This window comes from Brachyhypopomus gauderio, chromosome 15 (genome assembly GCF_052324685.1).
Source record: "Brachyhypopomus gauderio isolate BG-103 chromosome 15, BGAUD_0.2, whole genome shotgun sequence".
Taxonomy (NCBI): Eukaryota; Metazoa; Chordata; class Actinopteri; order Gymnotiformes; family Hypopomidae; genus Brachyhypopomus; species Brachyhypopomus gauderio.
The window spans coordinates 22730171-22755389 of NC_135225.1; the positions used below are offsets into that span (position 1 = coordinate 22730171).

General features: G+C 43.5%; 1 protein-coding gene, 1 long non-coding RNA gene and 1 other non-coding gene across 3 annotated transcripts in view; 2 read left to right on the forward strand and 1 right to left on the reverse strand.

The window, feature by feature from the left end:
* Positions 1-18151, reverse strand: part of LOC143476077 (uncharacterized) — a 228238-nt gene extending 210087 nt beyond the window's left edge. The window contains exon 1 of the long non-coding RNA XR_013121220.1: positions 18104-18151. This is a non-coding gene — a long non-coding RNA (uncharacterized LOC143476077). The remainder of the gene's footprint in view (positions 1-18103) is intronic.
* On the forward strand, positions 1233-3609 carry tomm20a (translocase of outer mitochondrial membrane 20). Its single transcript, XM_076975325.1, has 5 exons — positions 1233-1434; positions 2180-2226; positions 2430-2511; positions 2685-2827; positions 3181-3609. The coding sequence occupies exons 1-5, from the start codon at positions 1311-1313 to the stop codon at positions 3223-3225; spliced, it is 441 nt and encodes a 146-aa protein (XP_076831440.1). The 5' UTR covers positions 1233-1310; the 3' UTR covers positions 3226-3609.
* On the forward strand, positions 2961-3094 carry LOC143477150 (small nucleolar RNA SNORA14). Its single transcript, XR_013121494.1, has one exon. It is a non-coding gene; the product is annotated as a small nucleolar RNA SNORA14 (small nucleolar RNA).
* Positions 18152-25219: the final 7068 nt, after the last annotated feature.

Here is a 25219-nt window from a genome sequence, read left to right on the forward strand (position 1 = left end):
TTTCTTATTACTGTTAAACTGATAGTTGGCTAAGTTTCTGAATGTTAAGTACTGAGAAGGTAATGATTTGGGATGTGAGCAAGACTAGCTATTTTTGCTATTCTATAAGATGAGGTAACGCTACTTATCATATAGCTATCCGCTCTCCACTGAGTTCAGTGAAACGCTGTTAGCGAGCTTCTCTTGTTTTTAGTCTCGAGCACCTATGTAACGGACATTCAGTCAGCAATATCCAAGTGTCATTTACTTAGTATATGAAATACTCTGCGTGTTGAGACTAGTAATATTTTCTCATTCAAAATGTGAGTTGATGATGCTGTAACGTTTTGGAAAACTGACGTGCCTAAAATGAGACGATAGTACAACTCCGGTAGGCATACATTCAGCGTAGTGTAACGAGTAAGAGCTAAGGTATCAGTAAAGCTACAGTTATCATTGTGTTTGTTTGATAAATATGTCTGGCTTTGTGATTTTATGTTTGTTTCATACTGAATGGAAGTTTGTACTGGGAACAAACCCAGAAAAGTCAAAAGGAATTTATTGAGAAAGATCATTTCTAAATAAACAGACCAGAGCTGCGTTCGTGAAAGCAAGCCGTGTTGTCTGTCATCATCCTTTTTTAAGGACTTTTTTCAGGACTACAATCTGCCCATAGGGGTTTCACGCTTGGGACTTGTAACAGATTCTGTGCAATTAGAACACACACACACACACACACACACACACACACTAGTGATTACTAGGGGGCTGTGGTGCACACATGCCCAGAGCGGTGGGCAGCCCTAGCCCGGCGCCTGGGGTGCAGTTGGGGTTTAGGTGCCTTGCTCAAGGGCAACTCAGTCATGGCCTCAGGCCTGGGAGTCGAAACCACAACCCTCCAGTCACAAGACCAGTTCCCTACCACAGGACCATAACTGCCCATGAATGAATTTTTAACCTACAGTACGTACACACACACACACACGTTCTTAGATTTTGCTTCTTTTTTTCTTGGGCAATAAAAATACTAGATTTTCCGCGCTCGTGATTTTTGAATTGGATTTGACTCCATACAATGCATTCAGTGGTAATTAATGCTTTGTGGTTTTTTATGATGTTTTTATGATTTTTATTAGACTTTTGATTTTTTGGCATTTTAAAAGTTTAATTGTTCAAAACATTTCAAATTCTTTATTTAAATAGCTTGATGTATGTTTTATAATGAACTGTTCTACTTCGCAGATGTTTACATTGCACCGTGACGTGTGAGAAGGTCCTTCCTCTAGTTAACGAAGCGGCTAACAGATCAAACGACCTTCTGCTCCGCAGAAATGATGGGCAGTAAAATGGGTACGATTGCAGCCGGTATCGGTGGGGCCTTGTTCATCGGTTATTGCGTTTACTTCGACAGGAAACGAAGAAGTGACCCTAACTTCAAAAAAATACTGCGTGAACGTGAGTACTGAAAACCGTGTAACTACGGTTAGCTCGTGGTAGATAACGTGAGGTAGTTGGCTACAAAACCATCTTGCTGAGTTTAGCTACTATAGGAAACGACAGCTAATCTCTGCAAAGTAGCTTACAACTGTGGAGATTATTAAAACGCGTTTTCCTGATATGTAGTACTAATAAGGCCAAATGGTTATGAAACGATTGCAGTAAATGAGCCGAGAATAGCTAACCTGTTAGCCACTTTAGAACATGCATAGCCTATGCGTGTTGCGGCCTACCTCGCTATTTACTTTCAGGTAGTAGCTGATCTCCCCTGTCTTTGATTAGCCAGCTAGACAAACCTGCATCAGCATGCACCACCTCTAAATGTTCGTGGTTAATTTGCTACTTTATACCAACATTTAGAATACTTGCTAGTTCGTTTCGTAGTTTTGGCTAGCTAACTAGTTACTGAGTCTTTTTTATATGCTTTAACTTGTCATAATAATAATTATTATTATTCAATTGTTTTGATGATATGCTGATTTGTATAGGCCAAATCCGCAATAATTCCGCTCTGACCGTTCTCATTGAAGTCACATGGCTACAAATCCGAGCTCTGACCACATAAAAATTGACTCAGATCTTATTTGAAATGGACGGATGTGTTCTTACACAGCGTGCCGTACATTGACACTAACCCTACCAACATTGCTGGCTAGTTGGTAACTAGATCAGTCTACATTTTACTTACCATTTATTTTTCCAGGTAGGATGAAGCAGAAAATCTCTCAGGAAAAATCTGGATTAGCCAGGGTATGGTACATCTCTTACAGCATATATACATCTGTTTGACATTCATGGAAATTCAATATTTTCACAAATGTGCTTATGACTATGAGCTTATACTCTAAGCTGGTATGTCAGTAATTTTTCTCTTGTATGCAAGGCTGTGCTGGAACATCCTGTCCAAATTCACAATCTGTTAAATACAATTGTTTACTTTTTTATCTGTCAAGCTACCAGATCTGAAAGATCCTGGAGCTGTGCAACAGTTCTTTCTTGATGAGATTCAGCTTGGGGAGGAGCTGTTGGCACAGGGTGAGAAATTAATTTGCATCGCTTGGTCCACATCAATTACAGTCTGAATTATCTAGCAACTCTGGTCTGTCAGTACAACAGCAGTAAAAGTCAACACTGATGTTACTTATTCAGATGTAAACTTTTAATATATTGAATACTGATGAAAGCTTGAATATTTTTTTCCCTCTCAGGAGACTATGAGAAAAGTGTGGACCATTTGACTAATGCTATTGCTGTGTGTGGACAGCCCCAGCAGCTCCTACAAGTCCTCCAGCAGACTTTACCTCCTCCTGTCTTCCAGATGCTCATTACCAAAGTGCCCACCATCAGCCAGGTGCATTTACCACATTTTCGCTTCAAAAAAACATCCATTCTATTTTCAGTTTTATAGAGGGTGTGTATTAAATTAGAGAACTAAACAGGTGTAATGGTTATTAGCAAGTACATGCTTGAAAAGATAATTTTTTATGCATTCTTCAAACCCCCCCAATGGTTTGTTTTAACTTTTGGGATAAGCAAGAATGCAACAGCAATACCTAGAATTATCCAAAGTTAATGGTCTTTGTTCAGTGACCTGTGACTATTTCACCTCTAGGACACTAATCTAATTTAACTTTAGTCCACGGTTCTTGACCATTCAGTCTGCACCAACTGTCTCACTAAGTGTCCCTCGTTTTTCTTTCATAGCGGATAGCAAATGCCCAGAACTTGGCTGAAGATGATGTTGAATGAAAATGTGGATTTTGATTGGATAGTCATAGAGTGGTTTAATAAAAGATTCAGTCTAGGTCATGATCTCTTAAATGCTGCTACGAAGCCTCTCTCTTTTGTGTGTGTTTAATTTAAATTGAATACATAGTTATGCATTTTTGGAGAGTAGTCAGCCTTCACATTGTAGATGGAAATTTTGATATGACATGTTTAAAATTAATGCTTACTATGATGGGCAGAGATTACTGTCACTACTGTCAAAGGAAGATGCATGACTTCACATTTCTCCATATTTAAAGAGTTAATTTCAAAACTAATATTTCAGCTTGAACTGTGGATTAAATATTGATAGTCATTTGAGTTGTTTCTATGTAGTTTGAAAATAAAAGATGAAACATTTCTTTATCAATGTTGATGTATAGTTTTGATTATTCTATGATTATGATATGAATGATTACGTGTTTGCAACACATGGATACACACAAAGGTATAAACCAAAGATTGTTTAATGGCAAAATCTCTGACATCTGTACTGATTTTTTCCATGTAGTTTCCACCAGTAGGAGGCAGTAATAACAAAGAATAGGTGTGGTTCCTTGGGGTGTTTATTTTTTACCATTACAATCGTACTCAGGGTGGACAGGTACTCACCACAATATGGTAGCAACACTTCTACATTTTACTCTGTGCATACTGTGACTTTTATTGCATGCCAGCACTTTTCACAAGCACCCCATACTCTTCTGCACTTAGGTTCTGGGCAATGCATAATACCCAGGGTAAATTGCATATGATGCTCACCCGTGCTATCTGAGCCTAATTTAAAACAAGTAACATTACTTATTGGCTTGGCTTCAAATGGGCACAAATAGAATGCACAAGTCAGATGATGATGCTTAATGGAGGCTGGAAACAGCACGATAATGAGAGCACCTCTCCTAGCAATGAGGAGCCTGTTGATGTAGCATCAGCAAAAACATAATTCTAGATGAATGGCCTGATTGTTGGTCAAAGGATCAAATTATGTATTTTTGAATATACACACACACAACAATACACACATAATGGAATCGCACAAATATTAAATTATTTGTGTATTATATATGATCAAATGAATAGTTTGGTAAATGGCAATCACTTTGAATAAATGGGTTTATAGTGTGATCATCAGTGATATATCCTTCACTGTAGAAATTCAGAATTTAATACTTTATGATTTGTTAATAACAGCCTATACACCCAATCAGTATGTGAATAAAGGGAGTTCTGATATAAAGGGAACTCCAAACACTGATAACAATAGTTAATAGTTGTTAAGATGTAATGTAAAGGACAGAGATGTATAGTAATGAAGTACAACTATTTCACTACTGTACTTAAGTACTAAAATGCTGTATCTGTACTTTACTGGAGTATTTTTTTTCCTACTTCCACTTTTACTTCACTACATATTTTCCATTAGTTTAATACTCTTACTCCGATACATTTTTTACATGCTGTAGGCCTATAGTTACTTGTCACAATTATAAACGTTAGCTAGGATTCAAACCCGTATTATCATCACTGCCAGAGTGGTAGATGGCGCTGTCACCAGGTCAAGAGAGCATGAGAAAATGCTTTGCTGCTGCCTTCACTGGTTTATACTTGACGCGTCGATTGGTGCAAGGGTACCTGCAATGACGCAATCGCGGTGGCTCTGCCCATGCGCGTTACCCCTGCGCGCGGTCGTGCACCTCTCGATTTTTGTGCGTGAGAAGTTACAAGGTGGAATTCATGCACTTGTAAGGCACTTTCAAGGTCCATGTTCAATATTTTCTAGCACCTTCAGCTTAATTTACATATTTATACAAATAAACATATTTGTATATGTTATATATATATATATATATATATATATATATATATATATATATATATATATATATATATATAACAAAAAAAAGGGACCCCTCACCCCTTAAAAGTGTTCTACCTTTGGATAGGACAATGTGTAAAAAATTTTAAGTCATTATGATAATATTTAGTAGTCCCCCAAGGGCGTCAAAGTTTTTATCTACCCGAAAATCATATTTTCGACACGATTTTCCATATTTGAGCAGTTTTATTGAGTGCATATAATGTTTTTACATGTCTTATACATCATAGCGAGTTATTTAACAGTTCTGCATCAATTGTTCAAACATGCAATGCTCAAATTGCACATATTTGCTCAAAATGTGCCAAAAATGCTTCAAACTGGCTGTTTTTTTGTTAATTTAACAGCAAAACTGAAAGTAGCAATCATGAACACAATCAACAGTCACAAATAAAAACCTTAACATATTCACACACTCAATCACAAACATGTCGGATTGTCGGTGATGGCAAACACTGGATTCCAGTAGAAACTGAAGTCTACACTCTACAATTTAAATGTTTACAAGGTCGTTGCGGTCAGATGTCTTAAACTTGCTTCGATGATTCTCAACAACTTGCAGGAGGAACTGCCTTTGTTCTTCATTTTTCACTGAGCCATTGAATTGCTGAATTAATGCCACACCACGCTCAGCAGAATCGTTGACATAGGGAATATATCTCACAAAGGTCAACGCTTCTTGATATGACGGAATAACAGGCCACGACTCTGAAGACTGATCTAGAAAGCTGCTGTCCAACCCGGTTACATCAAAGAAAGTTCTTGAGACAACCAACTGTGACATGTCTCTTGGTACCTGTTTATTAACATGTAAACCTCTTTCAGATTGCATGGTTGCAACTAAACGAGCTTTTTCGTCAGCAGATGAAAGATCTGAAAACAGTGCAAGAGTTGCTAGTTCTGGTGTCAGGTACCACGAGTGCCTTTCCATCATTCGCAAACCAACATCTCGTAGTTTTTCATCGTCATAATTCTGCAATCGCTGAATCAACAAAAGATCATTGATTGGAGCATCAGATGCAGTTCGGCTGGTGAACCAGGATTGAAGATAGATCATCACGACAAACCTGTTGAAAAGCTGAATGCCTATTTTCTCGCGTGCCGTCAAGTGCAGCACAGATTCGTTGCTGGAAAGCAGAAGTTCAATTTTGAGTGAATAGATGGCTTTAGCCATCCATCTGGCTCTGTGCATTGCTCCAGGTCTTCTAACTGCAGTTTGACTTGGGATACCTACTGCAGATGCAGCCAACTGAAGAAGCTCCAAGTAATCGTCACGGGGATGCTGCTGTGTTATCTGGTCTTGGATGAATTGTCGAAGGTTCTCTGGTGCTTCAATGAGTGGAACTTGATGCACTGAAAGTTCACGGCTATTAAGTTGTGACCATTTGTTGCGAAATCTCTTGAAAAGCAAGACTTCTGGGCCTGTTGATGGTCCTAGACAAACCTTAAGGACATCAGCTAGTAACACTTCGAACATATGATGGCGACATGCTAGCCAAAGTAGTTCACGTCCCAGCATATTCTCAAGAAGAGTGCATGCTCCTTGCTTGTTACCTGTGTTGCAAGATGTGGTATCAAAGCACATTCCCACAACATTATCGGCACAGTCTCACATTTTCATATGGTCCAAAACTGATCTTGCCGCAGCATTCCCAGTACCTTCAGTAGTCTTTGGAACACCAAGCAGCTTAACAGACCCATCAGTACTTGAAGTAATCAAAATGGCCAGTCGATCAACCAAAGAAGTATTGTCGCCATCGATGTCAGGTAGTAGCTTACCATCCCAATGAACAATGCATTTACAAGATTGGAAATCCATTCTGATTTTCTTTGCAGCAGTTTCATGGAATAGTTGGCGTCTACGATGAATTGTACTTCTTGAACTGATTGCTGCGTGAGCGGTGTTTCATTAGATTATTGCGCTCATTGTACAGGTCTTTTATCTTCTGGACGATTTGATGCTTCTGTCTAACTGGCAAGTGGGACTTTACCCAAAAAGGAACCAACTGATTGTAAACGTCATGTGCGCTATCAGTGACTGTCATCTTCTTAGTGATGTGGTAGTAAGTAAAATTCTGAAGCACATCACGACCACTGGGTAAACGAGCACCAAGCAGCATCTCTGTTGGATGACCAATCAGCCATACATTGTCACTACTGCGAGTGACCAAGGATGTTGCCATAATCTGTCAATAAGATAAAATTGCTGCCAGCATTAATCACACAATGCTTAGATAGTGATGCACTAAATGCACTAGAAAAAGTTTATTACAGAAACTTGAGAACTTAGAATTATTAGTACTACAAAAAATAACAATAGTACAAATAACTACAATAGAGTTCATGGGTGACTACTTAACGGCCTACTGCCAGCCCTTACTAGTACTAGTTACTACATAAAACCAATAGTCACAATTTGAAGTTAAATATGTGACACAACAGTGGTCAACTGATTTATCACCATTATTAATCATCATTACTCCGCAAAACATTCATTACCAGAATTAATTGATTATTTTATAATCAAAATAACTGATAAATTCTCAAAATTGCTGTCTGAAAATCATGGCAGCCATTTGTAAACAAAAACAAAGAAAACAAATTTAACAAATAAGTAAATTACTTAATACTTACAGTTCATGCATGATGAGTTGCAGTATTGGATTGGTGTTCCTGTTTCTCACTCTTAAAAACTGACTAAAAATCGTAGCTTTAAGCATTTTCGGCACATTTTTAGCAAATATGTATACTTGTAATGTGTGTTTTGAACAATTGATGCAGAACTGTTAAATAACTCGCTACGATGTATGAGACATGTAAAAACATATGCACTCAATAAAACTGCTCAAATATGGAAAATCGTGTCGAAAATATGATTTTCGGGTAGATAAAAACGTTGACGCCCTTGGGGGACCACTAATTATTATCATAATGACTTGAAATTTTTTATACATTGTCAAATCCAAAGGTAGAACACTTTTAGGGGGTGAGACTTAAGAATATCAGACTTTGTTTTTTTTTGGGACACCCTAATATATATATCCGAAACGATATGTGGTAGTATAAAGAAACACCCCTCAAAAACGGGAAGGAACATTTACCTGATGAATTTTAATGTTGCATTGTGTTCCAGGTTTGAAAAGTGCTGGAATTTAGGCTAAAGTACTTGAAAATGCTTGAAATTGTAACTACTTCGTTTCACAACAAATGGCTGTCTGACTGCACAGTTCTCTTGTATTACGTTAACAAATACGAGCCTCTCAGGACGAAACATGAGAGAACGTGAAGACGTTAAGATTGGGCGTTTTGAAAATAAACAACCATTAAATAATGTAATAAAAAAGTGAATATTTCGAGTATATGTATAAATTAGTGGTGGGCCGTTAACGGCGTTCGTTAATTTGATACTCTTATCGGGCGATATAAAAATTATCGCCGTTAATCTATTCTTAAAGTTGGGTTGGGAACTGGGTCAAAATGGGTAAGCAAACTATGAAGACTTTCAACTTGATAGTTTAGCTCGGCTGAATTCCTAACCAAATTGCACAGTAGGGGCGAGAACGAGTTTTCAAACCTGTGAATTACAAATCGGGCCTGTGTTTACATGGATGCAGCCATGAATTCGCCAGGTTTGCTTCATGGAAAATTCATTTTTAGGAACGTAAAATGTTACCGGAGCGGAGCTCGGAGTGGTCGTTTTCTGCATGGTCCTAGTGCTAGATTCGTCGCTATTTAAATATATCTTTTTAACCGTTAAAACTGCAGAGGACCAATACCGGCTTTTGAAAAAGTCCCCCCCAAATTACGTCCGTGAGGTAAATGTACTAAATGTTTGCTTACATTTCAAATATCATGTTTAGCTGAATAAACGTTATCAACCCCCTTTAATGTACAGTATGTAGGCTTACAAATTCATGTTTAACTAAATAAACCGTTGAACACGAGTAGCCTACATTTTATTGAGCATGTTTTTTTTCTTCAAGTATCAAAGTAGAACAGCTTTCTCAAGCAGTCATTGATGCATTTTTGAAACAGGAGATGAGCCCCTGGTCTAATGCACCCTCTGTATTAAGAAACCTTATCTCAAAAACTGACTTTTAGTCATTACTTGAGTAGCACGCATATGAGCCATTTTAATATAGATTAATCTAGATTAATTTCAAGATTTCAGTGAGATTAATCTAGATTAAAAAAATTTATCTATGCCCACCCCTAGTATAAATATTTAACTTAAGTTTAACGTGCTGGGAAATATTGAAATGGACCTTGAAAGTGACGTACAAGTGCTTAAATTCCACCTTATACAGATGTATGAACCTGGCAAACATGACTTTGTTCATTGCAGTGCGCGCAAAGTTACAAAATTCGAGAGGTGCATGATATGATGTTAAATCCAATTTTAAAAAAGTAGTAAATTGTGTGTGAAGGCACTCCTTGTGAGATGAAGGCAGACTGCCCTGAAGGTCTCTGGTCTGTAGATAAGGATAAGCTGCATCAGAATGGTGCATCTGATGGACCGGATGAACAAAGAGGCCTTGGCCAAATGACCCTGGCAGGGAAGGAGTGATGGGGATGATACCTCACCCCATCACCTCACCTCATGTAGGCCACCAATGAGACCTAACATGCTTAACTCATGTCATGGAAGTATGATGTAATCATGTAGCAAAATAGTATAAGAACTATGGTCTGTGAGGGGGGGGGGGGTCAACTTTCTCTTGCAGATGCTCTTGTGTGTGTAACAGAGGTCTCTGGATTAATCCATCTTTCTATTTTTCTGTCTTTTGTCTTTAATAAACTTTGTACTCTACTTTGATACCATACCCAACTGCTTTTGACTGTTCTTGCTCAAACTTAAATGACAGTACATTATAGCACACATGTATATGTGTTGTTTCTCAACCAGGGCAGTGTAGATCATCAACATCACACTATAAAGTTATTGAGGATATTCCAGTGTGTCAGAGTCCACTTACAGTGACAGTGACATCAGCGAAGGAGAATATGAACCAGATGTGAGACGAAGCGCAAACAAAACGAGGAAGGGAACAAAGGAAATGAGGGAGGTTTAAATAATTATCAAAGAAAACTGAATGTCAGAGGCAGGAATAGAATCTGGAGATGCAAAGATAATTATCAAGATTTCCTACATATGTTCATGGGGAATTTTGAGGTGAAAGCGCAGGGTGAGGTACCCATTGAGTTATTCTCCAATCTGTTTCGAGACTCACTAATAGATGAGACTGTTTTAAGGGATTTCATACAAGGAAATAGCTGTGGAATAACCTGATTTTTTTTACATCACTGCCTATATTTATCCAATACAAGCTAAATTGTAGCCTGAACGGCATTAAATTGCAATTAACTGTTCAAATGTTAGGAAATGTTTGTTTCAAGATTCTTTTAATATTCTTTTAACGAAAAGAGGATAGATTCTCCCAATTTGTTATATATTTTGGCAATTTTTATAGAAAATATTCACTCCATTTTTGCATGGTGTCCACATATGTGGACAGTTGAATAACTTTATTTTAAAAAGATTTTTATGTAAAATAATAAACCATTTGACTTTTTATGCATGTCAGACTAATAAAAACAATTATTAGCTATTCACAAGCAGAGATTGCAGGTTCACACACGTATAGGCCTGTCACGTTGAGGACCCCGGCCCCTCCCTTTTGGGCGTGTGTTACGTTGTCCACGCGCATCATCTGCGTCTGTGGATCTGTGTGGTGGTGGTTGTGTCTTGTGATAATCCGTCTCACCTGTGACTCATCTCGTAATCATGCGGGACTAATGTGGTTTGTCTATTTAATGTGCGCTCGCGCAGTGTCCTGTGCTCGTCGTTGTCTAAAGTATACACGTCTCCGTTCATGTTAAGTGTTGTACGTGCGCTTAACATGAAGTGTTTATTCGTATTCTTATTAAAAGTGACGTCTGCTAAAACAAGGATCTGTGTCTCGTCCTTGACGCCGCACCCATCGTCACAAGGCCTAAGCAGGCGAAGAGAACCAATGTGTTGATTTGAGCCAATGTTTGACCTTTGATGTGAATGTATGAAGTGTTTTTTTTTTTTTTTAATCTCAGATGAGGCACTAAATCCCCCAAAAATCAAAATGTGGCTACATGTATTGGCAAAAAATTATTCAGATCATAGAACTAAATCACATGCTGAGATTAGCTTTGTGTGTATGTTTGCGAGCTGTTTCATGTAAGCAATGCATTTCAGTAGGTTCCAGTATTTGGCGAGTAGATGGAGCCAAAGTACTACCATACAGATATTACAGCGATGAAAATAAATTTTAGTGAAATAAAACGTTCATTCCTGGTCAGGCTGTATACTTTTTGTTATAAGATGTAATTACAAAGTTATTTGGCTCATTGGTCTGGGGTGGGTTTCCCGAAACGTTTGTAGCGCTAAGTACTTCGTAACCTCGTATGAGACGTACGAGGTTAAGATGTACTTAGCGCTACGAACGTTTCGGGAAACCCACCCCTGAATCATACAAGACTCATTACTTTTCTGTATTCTGCATGACAGGATTGCAGCATTCGTTTTGATGATTTTAGAGGTTTTTGTGTACAGTAGCGTCCCCGACAGGACAATTTGAACCAAACTTGGAGCACATCACAGGAACCTCAATGCATGACAGCATTTGAAATTAGGAGTTGATCACTTACATGGTTTGAGTTATAGCAACATAAGTCATATATGGCATGGCCTGAATGATATAATGAAAAAATATGGACCAACCTGAAAATTAAAAAATCCAAAATTGTTTTGATAATTATTTACCTAGAGATTGGAACAACAAAGACATTGTATATAGAAACAAATCTTTACTTTACCATCTATGGTTTCACAATATACTCTTGGTACAACAGTTATTTAACTCAAATGGCTCTCTACCAGGGCCAGCACTAGGGGGGGGGGGGCTGAGGGGGGCATTGCCCCCCCAAGCACAATGCAAGCAATGGGTATTTTTTTAATGATCTCTGAACCAATCACCAAAATTCATTTTGCTTTACAGCGTGAAGATATTTCCTTGCTTATTCCTGATTGGCTCTTTGAATCATATAAAAATCGGCAGACTGCCCCAAACAGTTCAGTTCAGTAGTATATGTTCTGTTAGTGTGAGCGAAAGGCAGGTATACTGGTAAACACTCTTCTGAGTTTAAACTGACTTCCACATGGTAATATTTGCTTAACTGTGGTTTTTTGTTGCTTTAATGTTACTTACCTCTTGCATAGGTGTTGCTTAAATTATTTTATTAGCGGTTAGGCTAACTTGGTTCTCCTAAACCTGCGCGAATGACGGAGGCGTTTAAACATGCCACGTCACATTCTTTGCAGTGTTCTCCGAAACGATATGTGGTAGTATAAAGAAACACCCCTCAGACCCCTCGAATTTTAATGTTGCTTTGTGTTTCAGATTTGAAAAGTGCTGGAAAATTTCTTGAAAATACTTCGTTTCACAACAAATGGCTATCTGACAATGTGAAGACGTTAAGATTGGGCGTTTTGAAAATGTGATAAAAAAGCGAATTATTTCGAGTATATGTATAAATATTTAACTTAATTAAGTTAATCGTGCTGGGAAATATTTTAATGGAACTTGAAAGTGACGTACAAGTGCTTTAATTCCACTTTAAAGGTGTATGGCAACCCGGCAAACATGACTTTGTTCATGGTGCTGAGGCGCGGGCGCGCAAAGTTACAAAATTCGAGAGGTGCATGACCTCGCAAATCGACAGCGCCCAAGGCTCTCGCGCATGGGTGGAGCCACCGCAATTATGTCATTTGCGCCGCGCGGAACCTCGCGCTGCTCGAGACGCGTCAAGTATAAAATAAACTAAACGTGAAGCCAAATTTTTGAGAAATGCCTATATCAGAGTCATATATTGTGACAACACCACCTCCTCGACCATTTGGATGGGGGTTATGGACATATCTATAGCCAGAGAGAGAAGCTTCATTTAGGGCCATATAGTCATCTGGTCGGGTCTAGGTTTCCGTCAAGCAAAGCATGCATAGATTATGATCAATCAATCAACCAATCAATGAAATTTTATTTATATAGCGCTTTTTACAACAGTTGTTGTCACAAAGCAGCTTTACAAATGTCCGAGTCCTAGCCCTCAGTGAGCAAGCCAAGGGCGACAGTGGCAAGGAAAAACTCCCTAAGGGCATGAGGAAGAAACCTTGAGAGGAACCAAGACTCAGGGGGGAGCCCATCCTCCTCTGGCCGACACCGGTCACCATGCCAATGACAACAATTTAGACAGAAAAACAATTTAGACATGTAAGGGATAATGTCCATTTTGGTGTAGGCATGTAACGTCTGAGACTCGCAAAAACCGGAGGGCGATCATATTTGCGAAGAGAGCTTACTTTTATTCAGTACACAAGGGGTTAAACTCTCCGTAACAACGGAGAGAGACAACACTTGACGAACCCTTCCGGGATCGACGAGGCATGATTAACCCAATATACAACGACAAACAAAACAATCCTAAAAATCACACACACGCAAAACTTACAATCAAAATATACACAGGTACAACATCACAGCAATTCTAATACGAACAGACACCAATTGAACATTACACTAGACACAGGCACAAGGAATACTACGGCTACATAACTGAATCAATCTGACCAAGCGCATCAGGCAAGACAACTATCAAAAGAACACTCAACACGATTACTTAAGCAACATAAGAATCACACAGAACACTTATTTTTCAACAATTGCAAACAGTTACTCTTTAAACAAGAACGACAGGACAAGAATAAACCGAAGACTTTTCAATTACATAAAACACCGCGCTCCAATACACATAAACAATTCAAACAGAGGACATGAATGAACAACACTGATTACTTCAAGGAGACAAAACCATCTAATCTAACTGGACAAATGCGTGACTAGGATCAGGTTAATCTTAGCAGATTTTCATCAGTAACTCTTACGTGAACACAGACGTATATACATGGCCAAGACGTAATAACAGACAACAATGGAGAAACGTGAGAGAACTAAATAGAAGAACGACACGGAATTAAATGCAACACAGGTGAAAGTAATAACCCAAATTAAATGAAAAACATGAGACCCAGGGAGGGGCTACTCGTTACAAGGCATATCTGGTTAGGCAGGAGGTGGCTGGCCCAGGATAGATCTCTAGAAAAGGCTTGTCTCTCCTCATCTCAGTGTTCCTCGAGAAAATAAAACAGGGAAAATTAGCTCTGTATAAGGACATTACAGGACAGATGAGATTTTAAACATTTCTGGAGTGTGGCAGCAACTCCGGCATTAAGTTAAATTATTACAGCCTAGCTAAAAAAGGCAAAACCAGAAGGTAACAGACTTGGGAGCATTCTGAGACAATGGCATCCATCCATTGCATTGTTGACTGCATTGTCAACAAACTTGAGTGACCATGTAACGTGGCTCGCGCCACGGAGCGAGGAGACGGACACAATCGCTGAGATGAGCGAGATTTATTACGGGGAATACCATAAGCAGAGTCGAAAACACAGGCATGGGTCATAACAGGCAGGCAGTCCAGACACGAAATACGCACAGACATATCGGTACTTAAACACGACGGGGGAAACACGGAACAGGCAGGAATACAGGCAGCGGAAACAATACTCACAACTGAACAAATGGATAGACAAAGTACAAGGCACGGAGTAGACAAAATCACGGATACTGGACTGGGGAAATACTGGGACTTTATACATAGAAACTAAAACAAGGAACAGGTGATAACAATGACACGGGGGCGTGGTAACAAACGAGGAATCACGGAGACAACGAGCAGGGCGGGATAAACAGGCAAGAACACAGACACGAGGGAACCCAGAGTGACAGCTACGAGAGGGGGCGTTGCCCTACGTGACAGAACCCCCCCTCAAAGCGTGCCACTCCGGGGCACGCAAGGGCAGACAGGACAGGGAACTACGGCACACGGCGAGGGACAGGAACAGCAGACACAGGACAGACCAGAGGGACAGGACCGGGCAGAACAGGACATGGGACCTGGGGCATGGCAGGGACAAAGACAGGGGACATGGAGACTGGCCAAGAGCTGGACAGGGACGTGGTACGACACGGGACACAGGGAGGCTGGACAGGGCCAGGGCGAGGCACAGGAGCAGAGCCAGACAGGACAGGACCGGGGACAGACACGGGAGTGGGGCCAGGGGACAGGGCAGAGGCACACACGGAGGCAAACACGGCTTGGACAACTGAGACTGGGACAGGAACAAAGTGGGTGATGACTTGGGGAACAGACATGGGGACGGGGACAGAGACGACACTACAGGAAACAGACACGGGAACAGGAACACAGATCTTGACAGACACAACCACAGGGACAGGAACCAAAACAAAACCAGGGACAGGACTGGGGAACATGTGCAAAGAGACAGGGGCACATGGCAGAGCAGGGGGCCCAAAGAGTCCAGGCCCAATAGAGGACAGCACAGTCTCTGGGGACACAGGCGCGGCCGGGCGGCGGGCAGCGGGCACAGGCGCGGCCGGGCGGCGGGCAGCGGGCACAGGAGCCGGCAGACAGGCAGCGGGAACAGGCAGGGTCCGCTGGCGGGCAGCGGGAACAGGCAGGGTCCGCTGGCGGGCAGCGGGAACAGGCAGGGTCCGCTGGCGGGCAGCGGGAACAGGCAGGGTCCGCTGGCGGGCAGCGGGAACAGGCAGGGTCCGCTGGCGGGCAGCGGGAACAGGCAGGGTCCGCTGGCGGGCAGCGGGAACAGGCAGGGTCCGCTGGCGGGCAGCGGGAACAGGCAGGGTCCGCTGGCGGGCAGCGGGAACAGGAGCCGGCGTGGACGACCTCTCCTGGGTCGCGGGGACAGGAACCGGCGTGGACGACCTCTCCTGGGTCGCAGGGACAGGAACCGGCGTGGACGACCTCTCCTGGGTCGCAGGGACAGGAACCGGCGTGGACGACCTCTCCTGGGTCGCAGGGACAGGAACCGGCGTGGACGACCTCTCCTGGGTCGCAGGGACAGGAACAGGCACGGACTGCCTACGGGCAGCGGGGACTGGAACAGGCACGGACTGCCTACGGGCAGCGGGGACAGGAACCTGAGGTGAGGAGATGCACTCGGGGGGCGTGTACGCCAAGCCGACGTCCTCGGGGGGCGGAACCGCCATACTGACGTCCTCGGGGGGCGTGTACGCCAAGCCGACGTCCTCGGGGGGCGTGTACGCCAAGCCGACGTCCTCGGGGGGCGTGTACGCCAAGCCGACGTCCTCGGGGGGCGTGTACGCCAAGCCGACGTCCTCGGGGGGCGTGTACGCCAAGCCGACGTCCTCGGGGGGCGTGTACGCCAAGCCGACGTCCTCGGGGGGCGTGTACGCCAAGCCGACGTCCTCGGGGGGCGTGTACGCCAAGCCGACGTCCTCGGGGGGCGTGTACGCCAAGCCGACGTCCTCGGGGGGCGTGTACGCCAAGCCGACGTCCTCGGGGGGCGTGTACGCCAAGCCGACGTCCTCGGGGGGCGTGTACGCCAAGCCGACGTCCTCGGGGGGCGGAGCCACCATACTGACATCATCGGGGGGCGTGTCCGCCAAGCCGACGTCCTCGGGGGGCGGAGCCACCATACTGATGTCATCGGGGGGCGTGTCCGCCAAGCCGACGTGGCTTGTACTCCCCCCCAAAAAATACATGGGGGTGTCCTGTGGAGTAGCCGGCGGGATCAGCGGTGTTAGGTCCTCCTCCTCAGTGTCCGGGTTGAGCCTGGAAGAACACACAGACACACACGCCCCTCGGTGGCTCTCTCTGCGATAGCTCCGCCTCCTCTGAGGCGTCGGGAGCTCGCAGCAGCCATTGAGAGCCGACCGAGGGTTAAGCCAAAGCTCGTCTGTGCATTCCCTCCGTCTGCCCGCTGCTTGTACCACAGGTTGCTCACCCCTGTGGCGTTCGTCAAGCAGGGCAGACTCACAGCGCTCAAAAGGAGTCTCGCCGCGAAAGCCAGCAGTGAGAGACTGCGCTTTCTTTGGTCTGCGACGAGACTTCCTTGTTCCCACAGCGCCAGGGGTATTCCTGTCTCCGGCTCGTTCGCGCTGTAACACATGAGAGTTAAACTGCACGGATGCAGCCAACAACTCGTTACAGCGACTAAACTCACCGGAGTCTCGCTCTCTCGCTGTGTCCTCGTTTGATCCGTGATTATGTAACGTGGCTCGCGCCACGGAGCGAGGAGACGGACACAATCGCTGAGATGAGCGAGATTTATTACGGGGAATACCATAAGCAGAGTCGAAAACACAGGCATGGGTCATAACAGGCAGGCAGTCCAGACACGAAATACGCACAGACATATCGGTACTTAAACACGACGGGGGAAACACGGAACAGGCAGGAATACAGGCAGCGGAAACAATACTCACAACTGAACAAATGGATAGACAAAGTACAAGGCACGGAGTAGACAAAATCACGGATACTGGACTGGGGAAATACTGGGACTTTATACATAGAAACTAAAACAAGGAACAGGTGATAACAATGACACGGGGGCGTGGTAACAAACGAGGAATCACGGAGACAACGAGCAGGGCGGGATAAACAGGCAAGAACACAGACACGAGGGAACCCAGAGTGACAGCTACGAGAGGGGGCGTTGCCCTACGTGACAGACCACAAGCAGTGACAGGATGACAGCACCAGCGCCCAGGGGCGGACTGGGGAGAAAAAGTGTCCTGGGAGTTCCTGACAGACTATATATCTGTATGTGTGTGTATACTGTATATCTATACATCTATACATGGCACGTAGTGTATATGACGGCGTTTATTGTCATATGGACAATATTAATTCCAGCAATAATATGATTACAAAGCCACATAGTGGCTTTGTAGTAGTCCATCATAAGACCACCAAACAAGTTGTTTTACGCAAAGTGCATCCTAAAGAACAACCTACAACTCTAACGTGGGTATTTCTTCCTCTTACCTATTTGTGGTGGTTAGTTTTAATCTAAGAATTTCAATAGCTTTAAAAAAAAAACAGTGCGCAGTGCTCTGGAACCTTTAAGACCGCCACTTGCATCCGTGTTAACATGGTGCCTTAGACGTTGCAGAGGCGACAGCAAATAAAATAACATGTTATCTACAATTTAAACTGCTGTATGTTTTCGTAGTCCAGCCCGTATTTTCTGGGACAAGTTGTTTTTTTTTCTGATTTCCGCTGCATACCGTCAGCCCGCATCAGCTGGCCCAGTCCACGGCCCGGTCTAACTCGTTCATGTGTTTACAGGATCAGTCCGCAGCCGCGCTGAGCAGGTTAGTCTGACTGGAGCGGGGGAGGTAATAACACCGTTAAACAGCAGTGTGACTACGGGCAGTACGCAGTGCGCGGCAGTGGTTTCTCCACGGGCCGAGTTAAACCACTGGCGGCCAGCGGCCCACTAACCCATCGGCCCCCCGGGGAAATCCGGTAGCAATGTATGCCAGTCCGCCCTCTCCCCATAAATAATAATAAATATTTGATAAACTGCCGTAAAAATATAAACATTTTACGACACTGTGTCAAAATTTACATTCGAATTTACGATCGTGAATTTACATTTACGTTTACAAATTTACATTCGCCACCCCCGTCAACAAATTATGTTCGCAATTTACGTTTACAAATTTACGTTCGACAACCCCCCCCCCCCAACCCCGTTGTAGTGGTTCAATTTTACATCCACTATGACAGTATTGGTATAGGTCTGAAAATTGTCTGGCCCACAGGTCAGAGCTCTCTGCCAAATCTGGCCCGCAGAAAAATATAGCCCTGGCTTAGAGCATCCAATTAGAAGACTATTACAGTAGTCCAATCTTGACGAGACAAAAGCATGGACCAGCTTCTCTGGATCAGCTAATGAAAGTAAGTGTCTCAGCTTGGCGATATTACATATATGGAAAAAGGCAGCCTTAGTGACATTGCATATATGTGTGTCAAATGAAAGATCCAAATCAGTAGTAACACCCAAGCCTTTTGCAGTAGATTTAGGTGTTAATAAAAAACCGTCTAGGGGGAATATCAGCCCAATTGCTTCTAGCAGCTTTAGGCCCAAGAATCAGCACCTCCGTCTTATCGGGGTTTAGTTGAAGAAAATTAGATGCCATCCAGTTTTTAATCATGAGAGTAGTAGTGAGATCATCTGACATTTAGCAGGCTAGTAGTTTAGAATGATTCTTCCTTCCAGGGTTAAGAGCTCAAGATCCCGCGAGTGTGGAAAACAACAAATAACCAACACCAATACTAATACTTCATATCATAGTCAATAGCATGCACTATTGGCGGGAAATGCGTGAATAACCAAATCCCCGAAAATTGAAGGATGACTCTTCTGTCACCTTACATTACATTACATTGTCATAACTTAGTTAGTTCACTGCTATTCCACATCAATAAGTTAACATTTGCTATGTTAGCTATCTAACTTTAGATCTAGCTCTCTAGTCAATTTTACGAGCTAAACTTACATAGCTAGCTAGCTAACACTTTGGATTAATGTTAGCTTAATGTATAAAAGAATTGGCTAGCTAGTAATGTTAAAAGCTAAACACAGCAGAGGTTACCTCAACTAGTTTACCTTAGCTTATTTTAGCGAACACACATACACGTTATTTAAGGTTGGTTAATTAGCTTAATAACTGCAATTCATGTTACCTATATAATACTAAGTCATATATTTTAACTTATGATTAGATAAATGAAAAGATTCCTCCTTTGTGTAGGTCATTTCAGTCGTCATCGTACAGCAATGTGTAATTCGTAGCAAGATTCCGCTGAAAGTCAAGTTCAGTGAAGCACAGTCCGTATGCCCACCATATATGCCCACCCCGTCTATACTGGTGGGCATATCCTAACGTATGTGATCAGAGTTGGGGCAGAGATACTGTCCTGCCTATCGGTTCTAATGCGCATGTTCTGGCTCCAATTTTCATCTACTGCACAAGATGGCATCCAAGATGGCAGCGTCCATGACGGCCATCTTGGTAGGTTCAAAAATTCACAATGGGAGTCAACGGTGACGTACCGCCCATTATATATATGGTTTCTGGTTCCATCCATCAGCATCTGGTTTATTTCTACTGCCAAGCAAGCATGGACTATGACATGGCCTGACAGGTCCAGCTCTTCATACTTGAAATTCTTTCTCAGGGAGTTCAGGGAGTTTGCTGTAGTCTGCTCTCAGGTTCAACAACCACCAGACAACTGTTGGGAATTTTCTTCTCCGACCCAGACGGGCCCCAACACCGCCCCGATGAACCGACTGGTTTTTGACTGAGTGGTCCAAGCAAAGTCTTGACAACAAAAGTTCTTTTAAAATGATTTATATAGAATATAAATGAATGCAATATAATAGAAGTATACGTGGTACAAACTCTTCAGTGCACTGGTGCTAGTTGCCTAGGAATCTACCTAACCCAAGTGGATCTCAGCAGTGTCCAAGCGAAAAGCCTCTCGTGCTGGGCGATGTCCTTTTTTTCATACTCTCTGTCCATAAGTTTCGATTTGTTAAGTTTCGATAACTCCCCAATCCTGGCTGCTCTCCATGGAAATTCACCTGCTCCTCTTCTCCCAGCCTGTGTGTCTGGTTATCTAAAAACTGCTTGCTACACATCCTGCACTGAATAGGCCCCTTCTGTTCTCCTCAAGGCCACTGAGGCCTCCTTACTCCTGCTTTCCCACAGTCTTCCTGAAAAACACTAAATTGACACATCAAGTTATTAGCCTTTAATTTTCTTTTTTCCAACATTCCCCCTTTTAGACCAAAACATTGGTCTAACTCTAGTCTAATACTAAAATCTATCTAGCCCAGTGCACTTATTAAAAGAAAGACAATCATAAAAATCCCTAAATGTGTATACATTCATAGTGTGACTATGTCAGTTAGTACAACGTCTATGTGTTCTTTTATGTGATTGGTGGGTTCTGGATCACTCCCCAGTCGTGGGCCGAGACCTTTCAGACTATTCGGAGATGCCCCCCTTCATCTCCCACGGTCTCGTGATTTGACGTTGTCCCCGAGACCCAGGTCCCGCCTGGTGGGAGATAACCTCGACCCGTTCTATTAATGTGCCCATGTGTCATGCATATTACTTTTAAGCTAGTGAATCAGCTTTCATGTGCTGTTGGTTGTGCTCTAATGTGTGGTGCATCTTCATTCTTCATCAGTCGCTGACGCTGCCAATACCTACAAAGCAAGCATAATTATTCAAAAACAACAAGTTTTTCACACAGAATCGTCTTCTTCAGATGATATGTCATCATCATCCTCCGCCATCAGTGGCATAGTGTATGGTGGTGGGTTCTTTGCGTCCCCCTTCTCAATCGCGGCTGTGATCAACCTTTGGGTGAGAGATCTGATACATGGTATACAACAACATCCACAAATAACAACAATTGCAATGAACACTGCTACTGACATAAACAAGGACATAATTAGTGCCTTCCATTTCCCAAACACCTTAGTGAACCACTCCTCCATGGGGTTACTGATACCTGAGGCCTCCTGCATCTCCTTAGATAAAGCCTTCAGTCCGTCCAGAGCTCTGGTCACCGATCCGTCCGGTGCGGTGTTATTGGGAATGAAGGTACAACAGTTGTCGCCAAACATGAAACATACACCCCCTTTTTCCGCCAGGAGCATATCTAGAGCCATTCTGTTTTGTACGGCCATCAGTGAGGTAGCTCTCAGTTGTTCGCTCAGCCCCTCTATTGCGTCTCTCGTTAGGTTGGTTAATCTCAGTACATTGTAATGGACAAAGTTGATCCTATCTACATTCTTGTTCGGTGTTACTGGAAACAAGGCTGATATAATTGGAATGTTCTCAAAGCCTGTAGCTATTTGATCAACTAGCTTGTATTCATTGGGAACCCCCCGAGGCACTCCTATGGAGTCAATGTATGTTGGTGACCCTATGGACAAATCAAAGGCATCACGCTTCTTTCTCCCTTGGGCTTTAGCAGGCTGCGGTGTGATTTCCCTCAGCCCTATCATTGTTATTGGTGTGATTAGTCTAACCATAGCACAGATTCCTTTAGCTTTTCCTGGTATTAATGCCAACAGAGTGTGTCCTCCGCAGTACCACCAGATCCCTGCCCGGGCTACTCTCCCTATCCCCGGGACCTTCGTTGTGGCGTTACACCAATCTGGTTCAATTTCTCCCACACTCATGATTGCGTCTTTCTCGGTCAAGTTAAAACATTGGTATTGCCCTGTAAGTTTCACTGGCACGAAAGGAGCGTTACCTCCTTCCAAATTTTTGACATACGGAAAAATACTGTCCAGGCTGGAACAATTTGGGGTCATAATACTTCTCACCTTAGTTAAATTCAACATACACTGATATCCTACTGGATCTGTTTCAGGATTCAGTGGGGCTGGTGAGGTCATTAACGCGGGTCGGGCCGCTGCACAGGCCACACAACCTTCTAACCCATTTTCTCTACTGTTTTGTTCTAGCCATGACAACCACAAATTCGAGCCGCTGTAACCGGTTGCTAATTCTATTAACTGCTGGGACGATAATTTAGTGAAATCTGTGGTTAGAGTGAATCCTCCACCTCTTCTATTTTTGCCTCAGGTTTTGCTGGACTGAGCGGCTTGGGTTTGGCTAAATAGCTGAGTTTAATTATTCCCCATATGTCACGTCCTGATTGCTCCACCCCCAGGGTGAAGTACAACGGTCTGTTATTACCCCATATCTGCCCATTCCATCTGACAGAAAAAGTTACTGGATTTTGGGACACGTGATAATCTCGCTGAAACGACACATCGACCCACCATTTGCTCAAAGAGGTCGTAGACGGGTTACCCTTCTTATCTCCTAATGTCGGTTTCCATCTCCCCGAGTACTTTATCACTGACCCCCAACCAGGACACCAGTCTGCACTATAGAAACTCCCCCTTCCTTGACAGCCCGCATTAACTTGATTGGTCCAACATATGTACAAATCACATCCTCTGTATGAGGCATTGGCTCCCCCGCAGTCCACTACCTCACATAAGTCAAAAGTCCAGCTCGAGGCTGTACCATCTCTATAACTCAATTCCACACCTCCGTATGTCCGTACACACCGGTCCTTGGACTGTCCTACTGGCCTGGTTCCAGCTTCTCTTGGTTTTCTTACTTTAAAGTCTATTTTCTCTGGTTTGGTCGCGTTTACTAGCGGGTTAGGGCTGTGGATCTCATCGGGCCTCACCTCTTTGCAGACAGTGTGATTGTCGTCCCACTGACACAAAGTTACGTTCACGTTATTGGGTTGTTTCTGATTTCCTACACTAAATATTACCACCGCTCCTATTATCACCGCGGCTAGAAACGTTCCCCCCCATAGCCAAGTCCATGTTCTCAAAGTTAATCTCCCTACTCTAACATATTGTTGGTACTGAGCCTCATCTGGACGTCCCACACGTCCCGACAACATGTCTCTTATTTCCCACAGTTCCATCCTAGGATGGAAGATGGTGCACCACCACCTTGGTACCGGTTGGTTTAAGTAAAGTTTTAATGATTGGTTTCACAGTCCTCCAGTCTAATCCGTCTAGTCCACAACCCAGCTTTGGTATGGCTAGAGTGTTAATGTTCAATGATATTAACAATGTGGCCAGGTGTTGTATGCTTGAAATCAGATCTCCTAATTCTGGCTTCTCCCTGTAATATCTTTTGGTCACTAAATGGAATATGATGTGTGTCTGTGTGGTTTGTGTGGCACACTTGCCTATGGGCACCTTGGCTATACCTGTAGTGCCGAACGCTTGTCTGATCTGCAGAGCCACTCCAGCTCCCAGGTTCAGGTCTGCGCTCACACAGTGTGCTATAGCCTCACAGTCAGTCTCCAACAGGTCTCCTTCACCTTCCTCCCACCAGTCCTCGGCTGTGATGTATTCTCTGTAAAAAGCTACACTGGGGTCGGTACTCACCACCAACTCCTTCCCTGGGGCTTCTCCTGTCTCCTCCAGGTGTGTCTTGATCTCTCCTGTGGTTCTTGTTGGTTTTTTTGCTGCAACACAGTGTGAAATGTGGTACCAAGTCTTACCTTTGTCTTTCCTCACTTTCACTGAGTGCTCGTTGGCACCTTCGACCTCCCACGGGCCTGTCCACCGTGGCTCGTTCCACTTCCTCTTGTGCACCTTGATCCTTACCCAATCCCCTGGCTTCACCTTCACCTTGGGTGATTCCAGGTCTTCTTCTCCTTTTTCCTGTTGAACAGACTTATTGATTTCACAAAGCAATTTGGTTAATTCTCTCATGTACTCTGACATCTCCTGTTCCTGGATTTCTAAAGCTGGTCCCTCAATCCTCGGTCGAGGGCACCCTGGCATGGGTCTCCCTGTCATGAGCTGGTGTGGTGAGAGATTGTATTCTCCCGTGGGGGTTGCTCTCATGGACATCAACACTAGTGGCAGCGCCTGAACCCAGTCCATGTCTCCTGCTGCGCACACTTTGGCCAGTTTAGTCTTAATGGTCTGGTTGGCTCTTTCCACCAACCCCTGTGACTGTGGGTGGTAGACAGTGCCAAACTTGTGGGTTAGGCCCAGCTTTTGTTCTACTTCTGCCAAGTGTTTATCAAAGTGGGACCCATTGTCACTCCTAATCACTTTTGGTAGGCCGAACCTGGGAATCAACTCATTTTGCAACCATTTTATGACTGATTTTGAATCTTCCTTTTTGGTGGGTATAGCTTCTACCCACTTGGTGAATCTGTCTACCATGACCAACAGGTACCTGTACCCCCTTACCCTGTTGTCTGGCCCCATGTCTGTGTAATCGATCACAATCTCCTCAAATGGCCCCGCGGGCACTGGGTATCCTCCAATTCTCACCCGGTATGGTTTCTTTACATTGTATGACTGACAGATATCACATTCGCTCACGTATTGCTTCACATGGTCTCTGAGGTATGGATGCCACCATAAACATTCTAATTTGGTCACCACAGCCGACACTCCGGAGTGAGTTGGCCCATGTGCTTCGCATAGTATCAATTTCATCTTCTCTAAGGGCAAAACTACCCTCCCTTCTGGACTCCTCCAGAGTCCTTTAGTGACTGTGGCTCCCCGGTCTA